The 8,901-nt window shown below is 37.6% G+C and overlaps 1 protein-coding gene across 1 annotated transcript; it reads right to left on the reverse strand.

The window, feature by feature from the left end:
- Positions 1-2,740: 2,740 nt before the first annotated feature.
- Positions 2,741-3,124, reverse strand: LOC130732019 (protein DOWN-REGULATED IN DIF1 11-like). The gene has a single exon (XM_057584155.1). It carries the CDS (start codon positions 3,122-3,124, stop codon positions 2,741-2,743), a length of 384 nt encoding a protein of 127 aa, XP_057440138.1.
- Positions 3,125-8,901: the final 5,777 nt, after the last annotated feature.

The raw sequence follows: 8,901 nt of genomic DNA on the forward strand, positions 1-8,901 counted from the left end.
CTCAACATGTAGACAAGACAATGCCTAAACCTTAGAGAGTACTTAGGGTTCGACCAAACATACATAGTACATCAATTAATCATGCTTTTTCACATATCAAGTAGTAATAATCAGCAACATACATCAACTTAAACAATTAGTCAAGAAAAATAAGAAAAATCGCCTAAACCCTAGAAAATAGAGTTTGGCCGTGCCACTCTTAGGGCATAGGGTTTTCCAAAACTTTTAATCATGCTTGATCATGTTTCACATATAGAAACCAGCAAGCTTTTCAATCATAAACATCAACATACAACCCATTCTAAAAAATGTTATTGATTATCAATTTAGATCCGAACATATATGACAAGTTTAGCAAGGTTTTGTCTAAAAATTCTCATGGATCATGGCATCATGCAATTAGGGAAGATAAAACAGAAGTATAACCTTAAAACATGTTCCAAACGAGACTCAATTCATCATGCAAGGGTTTCACAAGATTCCAGAACCAACACAACATCATCACAAGCATGTTTTTCATGTAAGCAAGCCAAATCATGCTTCACAAGTCCTAGACTCTACCCAAGACTGGAAAAGCCCTCACCTTTGCCTAGAGGTTTGAAAGAAAAGATGAATTGTTTGAAGAAGATGATCAACTCTACTCCCTTTGCCTGGCTTCTCACGAGACCTCTTCTTCTCCCTTGCTTCTTCACAAGCTTGTTCTTCTTCCATCTTGCTCTCTCTTTCTCTCACGACCTCTCTCTCTCTCTCTCTTTTTCTCAAAAGCTCTTTCTTCCCTTGCTGAAGTTTCACGTGAAAGATAAGAATGTGGTTGCCTTTCTAATACAGTTTTTGTGATAGTGAAAAGAAAAGAAAAACCCTCCCTTTTCTCTCTAATAAAACCGGCGGCCAACACCATAAAATTAGGGTTTTTCACAAATTTTACCCAAGCCCAACTCCAATCAATTAATACCTATTAATTACAAAAAAAGAACCCCCCCCCCCCTTTTCCCTATATGGCCAGCGGCCACCCCCAACCCTCACTAGGGCTTTGGAAAAAATTTCCTTATCATCAATTATTTGAAAAAAAACAATAAATGCTTCACCCTTTTTAAAAAAAAAAACTGAATAAATATCGTTAATGCAAGGTGTAACTCCCCTTCTATAAATAAATACTCAATCTTCCTAACTAAACCAGATTTTTCCCACAAATAAATCAAAACAATAAAAAAAAGGTCTTCACCATATCTCTTTGCTTCAAAATTTCGGCCAACCCTACCTTGGCACTCAAGGAGACTCGCCCAACCTCACAAAATTTAATTATCTTCCACACACAAATATTATTATTTTCAAAAATAATAATATTTTCACACAACTCATGCAAAATCCACACACATATCACTCAAGAAAAATAATTAATCATTGAAAATCCATACTCTATTAATAAATAATAGTAATCATAAGAAAAATAGGGTCTTACATAGCCCATAATGAGGTTGTTAAAAAACTTCCGACCTAGCTCAAACTCCCAAATACTAAGTTTATTTTTTGTGCAACCGAGCATTCCGATTAAGTTCACTAGTCACCCGGTCAAAAAAATTTGTTTCATGTGGTTAACACTGATCCGCTTCGGATTAGGCTCCAGTCCTACCAAACCAGATCTTTTAAAAAATGTGAAATGAGAAACTCCAGGCTGAGTTCACTAGCGCGCAAAGCCTAGATGCACTCTATTGTCAAGTCTCAAACCCTAGCCGCCACACTCTCTGAATCTGTCTCACTCCCAGCCTCTCCTGGTAGCATGTTATAGGATAATGTGACATTGCACACTCAAATTGGCTAGATTTTATTTAAAATTGAACATGTGATAATTTAATATACTACTTTAACATTTACAAGACTTCTTATAGAACTCAATCTATCTTACTGTATTTTGAGATGGATTAAAATGACCATGCACGACTTATTTTCAGTTCATATAATAATAAGTTGTAAAACATTAAAAAGTAATGTTTAGAAAACATAACTTGATTGGCCGGTCCCATCGAGAGCTAGATCTGTTGCTTGTATGATTTGCTGCTGAAATCAAAATGATTGAAAACCAGTCAAAACCTACAAAATAGGTCAAATACCAAACATAAGTGATAAAATTGGCTATTATGCGGTTAACCGGTTGGTAACATTTTCATTTTCCAAACACGGTAATCACCATTTTCGAATAACTACTGCATCTTTATGTGTTGATGATGCAATTGTCATCCTTTGGTTCCTGTGCGCTGGCTCTTATCATTGATTATTATCTTATAGAATTATGTGGATTCATTACTACATGCTCCTTTGACAAAAACGCAAAAAAAATAGATAATTGAAACACTATACAAGTAGCCTTGGTCAGATTTCAGAAGAATACAATTGAATAATTAAAAACAATACAATGTAATCACTACCTAGTCCAAAATGCTAGATGTATTTCTTCCTTATAAATTTTAAGTCGTACAAGTTGACAATTGATCCATGAAAGCATTATGAGACACCAACCAAGCTTCGAATTAAGAACAACACCGTAAACTATTTAGTTTTTGGTTTGATAATAAGTTCAATTTTTAATATGCCTTTGTTTAAGTGAAAGAAAAAACTCACTGAACTATAAATTTGTACTAGATTCAATAAATAAAAAAGCAGTGGTACTGAGATAAATTACTTTATAAAGTTGTAACATTTAAATAGTACATTCGTTCTCTTCCACTTATCACTTTGTATGATTCTAATGAAGGTGAACTAGACTACAATAATCCCACACCTTGTAGCATCTCTCCATAATTTCAGTTGCGTTCTTCTTGAATGTTGGCGAACTTGCCCCATATTTGGTCAGGTCAACATGACATGATTTTCCCATGTCATTCACTAGGCTATGGCAACAATTATCACTGACGGCGTGACTACCAACAAATACTCCTGAAAATATTTCTTGGCCACAAATTGGTTTTAACTTGCTTGCACAGTTACTCAAATATTTGCCATACGCTGACAAAGGTCCTGGGGCATAATTAACCTCAACTGGAGAACTGTGGGATGTTTTAATGAGTAAAGTTAAACTAGCCAAAATAGCCATGATTGCAAACAAGCTATTGAATGATTTCATGGCCATTTTTATTAGGTTATTATATTGTTAGACAAACAAGTTTTTGTTTGATGTATTAGGTGATCAATTGAGTCCTACTTATAGTTTCCTCTGTGAGAGAAGCATTCAAAATATTTAGTAGTTTGCAATAAATCACAAGAAACAGCTACGCATAATTAACTGTTCTAAAGTTTCTTTAAAATGTAGTAACTAACCAGCTGTTAGAAATATGTTAAGTTATAATTTTCTTTTGTAAGTTATAATGAATTCTGCTCAAATGAATTTTAAGTACGTTGGTCATTTTAAAGATATATAGATAATGTTTTGATTACGTTTAGATATTATCATTACTTAGTTACTAATGCATTCTATAGGTTTTCTTTTTCTCAATAGGTTAAGTGCAATCATTAAAAAAATATATTGAATGAAGTATGTCCATGACATAATTACGCAATAATTTTTGCACTCAAGAAGTTTTAATTGGAGATTTTAGGGGTCATTTTAAATTTAAATAATTATGGGATATTTCCTATTTTTGGAGAAAATATTTACTCCAAAAAACAAAGAGGCCAGTTTTTACTTCGATCAAGCTACTACAACCTAGGTATTTCCACCTAATCAACTGTATTGAAATCAAATGGTTTAGTTGATGAAATAATTTCCATATGAAAACATTAACAATTTGAGTTGGAAATGGATGCATCAGGGGTGATGACCGTAAGTGAATGCGGTTTGACACAATCTCAAATAATATAACTTAATAAAACAACACGTGGGTACGAATCACAGAAACTCGGTTTACCAGAGATAAGAAAATAAATGAACAACAAGGCGCTTCAACAACATAAGAGTTAAGTTTTTCCCTTAAGATTCTTCTCCATCCACTTTTCTACATATATTCCTAGATGGTGTGGCGTCCCCATCCTTAAGCGACGTGTTCACCCGATCTCCACCACTTAGGGGTGAGCACGCTACGTGAAATAGTGAAAAAAAAAATTCTTCTTCTTTTCTACTTAGGGTTTCCTCATTAGGTCGGGACCGCAAGAGTAGGGTACTCGAGCGTTTCCCTTAACATCCCCAGGCATTTCGACCTCCTAACCTAAGACTACGGAGAATAACGATATAAACCACACAGAACATTCATAACATGCATAGTTGGTGGGCGGAGCCACCGCATAAGTCTACAGATAAGAAGACAACACATAAAGAGGACACAGCGCCCTCAAACACATAGTCTGGTACAGATAATCAAAATACAGAAACGGAAACATAAATCGTCATCATCATCATCAGAAACTCGGACCATATGGCTTTGTTGGTAAATCCGTAAGTGTACGGAATTCACCCGGTTTTAATTTATCAAACCACAGGGAATTGGTGTGGCAATTCAGTTTAAGCCTCGAGTTCACGGTAGGAAAGCGAGTAAAATTCAGTTTTAAAGGTTGATTGATTGTTGTGATACTTAATTAGAAAGCTAGCAAAGATAAGTGTGTGATAATCAATGGTGAGAATGCCTTGGGTTGTTACTTGACTAATTCAGTTCTAATCAACCTATTCTATCCATAAAACTCCGAGTCTCTCCTTGATGTTCTAGCCTAATCAATCATCTATCGATGCCTCGCATAGACAATTCTCTCAAGCCAAAAGATAAGCACAATTCCTTGGTAACCTAAACAATTGCTAAAGGCATTAAGCATGCAATTCAGGCCAACAAACCCCAACCCTTCCTCTATTCCTAGTAGCAAGCATAGAAGAGGTAACCCCACAACAAGTCCCTAATCTATAACAAACTTCTGTTCTATTATAGAAAAGTATAAAGCTAGCACATGTTCTAACTTGAAACATAAAGCATGGATATGGGATTCAAGGGTTTACTTCAGAGGATTCATGAATAGAAATAGGAATTAAGATTAAAACATCATAAGTCTTACAAAGAACCCAAAGCAAAAGGGATTTAGCCAAACATGGCTATGAAATCCATACAAGAAAAGAAAGACAAAACCTGGATCATAGGACTTGGAGGAAGCTCCTCAAGCTCTAGAACCCAAACGCTCTCTTCTAACTTATTGAAATATGAGAAAATGAAAAAAGATCCCAAGAGAAATGACAAAAATGGACGAGATTTCTGGTGTGCTGGGCGCTCAAGCGCCATTGCCGGGCGCTCAAGCGCCAGACTGATTTTTCCAGCATTTTGGCTTCTGCCATCCTGGCGCTCAGGCGCCATTGTGGGGCGCTTGAGCGCCCCAGCTCGCCTAAAAAACCTTAAATCTTCATTTTAACTCTTCTTTAATGCCTCCTTCAAGTCTTTAAACCCCTTGGCCTTCTTCCTTCAGTTGTTACAACCTGGTTACTTGCAAAGAAAGACTAGGAACAAAAGCAAGAAACCCAAAGGTTAAATTGCACAAAAGTATAAAATGAACTAGGAATTAAACAAGACCCCTAAACTCTACTAAAATACCAATAAAGACCTTATAAAACTATGAAATTACTAAAGCAATGCAAAAAGACTAATAAAGATAAAAATGCATGAGAATGAATGAAACACTACATGAGACTCAACAAAAAGACTCAAAACCCACAACGAAATGACCCTAAAAACACTACTAAACTAGGGTCATCAGGCTTCATCCCCCTGGATCTTCCTCCTCCGGATCCTCCTCACTGACTCCCCCGTTGGCTATTGGCACTGACCCTGGCTCTGCTGTCGGACCCTGCTCTGACTCTCTAACTTCGGACGCCTCGCCTCTTCGAAATCTGCGACGGTAAATCCTGGCATCTCGGGAGAATCTAGGGGCTCTCACTCGCTTGCGGGCTGTGACCCGAAAGCAAGACAAGTTCCTCCGGGGTGGAGGAGATCCCATAGACTCCTGGGTCTGCGGAACTCTCTGATCTGGGGATCCTGGTGGGCTCACCACAGTGACTGGTACTGCTGGGATAGGCTCTCCGGTCTCCATAGGCTCGCCTGCCTGTGGATATGGCACCTGTGGACTGCCTGGACGACCAACGTGCTGAGCGTGGGTCGGCAGGAAGAATGAGAACACCATCGGGAGTGTCACTGGGAAACCGATGTGTCCTGCTCCTGGATCCCTGCACCACAAAATTGTGAGTCCCTGATAAAAGTAGTATCCGGTAACGGGGTCAACATGCCAGCCAGCACGGGACGGGAAATTAGCGTGGATCGCGAGGACTGGAGGGAAGCTCATTGTCACACCTGCTATCTGCTTTTATAAAAATAAGTGCAAGGCTGAGTCATACGCAACTTGCACAATAATACACATCAGATAAGATAAGCGTTAAAACATAAGCCAACATATCATTAATCACACACATGTTAATAAACACAATCAATAATGCAACATGGTTAAATCAACCTTATTCCTCCATCCTTCGAATTGACTTCTCTCACTACTTCGTAGGAAATGGTGAGTTCATCGCCAACCTTTTTATTATTTTATTTATCATGTGATGAGTATGATTTAAGGGCCCGAAGCTATTGCTTCGTTATCTTCGGAAAGTCGTCTCGGGAACATGGACACTCCTTACAGTCCACTCTTTACTGGACAATGATCGCTTAGTAGCTCACAGACAGAAGTACACGACTATGCGGTCCTTGTTACATCACATCAGGCCGGCCTTTCCGGGTCAATTCATCTCTGATCATGACCACCTTTGGCGTCTCTGTATTCCTACTCTCTTAGTGGTAGTGACAGTACTTCCCTACTCCTTATTGCTCCTTAAGTGTATTTTCAAATATCAATCATCTCCCCCTTATACTTCCATTAAGTTCTAATAAATTAGAAACAAGCATCTGCTGCCTTACTTAGAGTAAGTACACCATAATAAGTATAGAGGTGGGATCTTTGATAAGATCAAGTAGTTCTAGGAATGCAAGCGGGAATTCTAATCCGCCATTAATGGTTATGTACTTTTAATTGCTTAGAGAAAAAGGGCTCACTTGCCTATTCTGCTATCATTATTCATTTTATTATTCTACCTATCCTACGGGTAATCCTAAGGTGTTATAGGTGGTTCAATTTTCAAAAGCAAGCATCCATAACACATTAAATCGGGGATTATCTTTTCCCTCTTCCCACTACCTCAGATGCTTCAACGTATTAGGGACAATCCTGATACCATGTCACTTATAATCCTAAGTACCACTATATCCCATAGTGTACTATCATCTCTTTCTACTGTGCATCACTTCAATCACGGATCACAGTCACAACAATTCAGCATAATAATTCATCCAACATTGACTCTTCAAGCACAACATCCAATCATGCATCCAATAACATATAAGCAAGTAATAATATGCTTTCTACCGTAATAACGTTCAACTTATGAGTTGTGTACCAAGACAAGGTCTTGTACAACCCCCCTTACCTTTAACCTTTACCAATAGAGGATCGTGTGTGTCTGAGATAGCTCCCTCTGCATCATTGATTATGCTTGGGTCAAGATAGGCTAATCAAGGCATTAAATCGTTCGTTACTATTATTATTGTAAGATCAAAGTTTTGATCTAGTAGTACAACTCTATGTTTTGATGATTACAAGTTAACCTTTTGATATGAACAATTGTGGTACTCTAACGTGTTTTTCTGAGTGTGCTATTTACAGGCTCTGACCTCAACTCAATCTCACACAAATCAGAAGCACTGTGTATAAAGAGCTACCCAAGCAACGCTTTCGCATTCACCATGTTCAGTATGAACAGTGGAAAAGCTTCAGAAGTTCTGAAGTTATACAAACTCTGATGTGGACTCAGTCACTAGAAGTTCTGAAGATCCAGAAAGTCTGATAACCAAGAAACACTGAAGGCTCAGATGTTCTGATGGTGTAGAAGACTCTGAAGATCCAGAAGCTGATTAGTGAAGTTCTGATGTCCAGAAGCAAGATACTCTGAAGACCATGTTCTTCCCTCTGAGTTCAGAATCAGAAGAAACAATGGTCAGAGGATCTGGGCTTTCCCTCTGACTCTGATCAACCGGCTTCACAAGTTCCAATATGAAGCATTTCCCTGATCAGAAGTCTCCTAGGTTTAAAGGTCGCGTCGCTATCCAAGTACAAAAGCATATGTACTATCCTGACGACCTACCTAACAGTCTCAGACACAGCAGAAGCTGGATTTTCCAGAACTGCCCTCCAACGGTAGCATTTCCCATGCAACGCTCAACCCTAATCCTTGGAGTATATAAAGAGGCTGAAGACTGAAAGAAACGGCTAGAAGCATTCACATACGCGCAAGACAATCTTAAATTCTTCTAAGTTTTTCTTTCATCTGAAATTCATTGAGTTTACTATTAGCTTTTTAGAAGCAAATCTCTTGTAAACAATTCTTTGATAAACAGTTTGTTTAGTTCCTTTAGGAGATCAAGGTTGATCGGATCCTAGAGAAGACTAAGAGAGTGAATCTTAGTGTGAGCTAAGTCAGTGTAATTGTTAGTCACTTGTAGGTTTCAAGTGCAGTTGTAACTCTTACCTGATTAGTGGATTGCCTTCATTCTAAGAAGGAAGAAATCACCTTAACGGGTGGACTGGAGTAGCTTGAGTGATTTATCAAGTGAACCAGGATAAAATCCTTGTGTGCTTTTCTATCTCTTATCTTTAGCACTTAAGTTCTCGAAAGATTTGTCAAAATCTTTAAGGTGGAAGTTTTATACTGAAAACGTTATTCAAACCCCCCCTTTCTACCGTTTTTCATACCTTCAATTATTATTATTATTATTATTATTATTATTATTATTATTATTATTATTATTATTATTATTATTATTATTATTATTATTATTATTATTATTA

The sequence above is a fragment of the Lotus japonicus genome, chromosome 1 (assembly GCF_012489685.1).
Source record: "Lotus japonicus ecotype B-129 chromosome 1, LjGifu_v1.2".
Taxonomy (NCBI): domain Eukaryota; kingdom Viridiplantae; phylum Streptophyta; class Magnoliopsida; order Fabales; family Fabaceae; genus Lotus; species Lotus japonicus.

What these genes read in the sequence shown, in the direction of transcription:
- LOC130732019 (XM_057584155.1), bottom strand. Translation starts at nt 3,124, where the DNA reads ATGGCCATGAAATCATTCAATAGCTTGTTTGCAATCATGGCTATTTTG.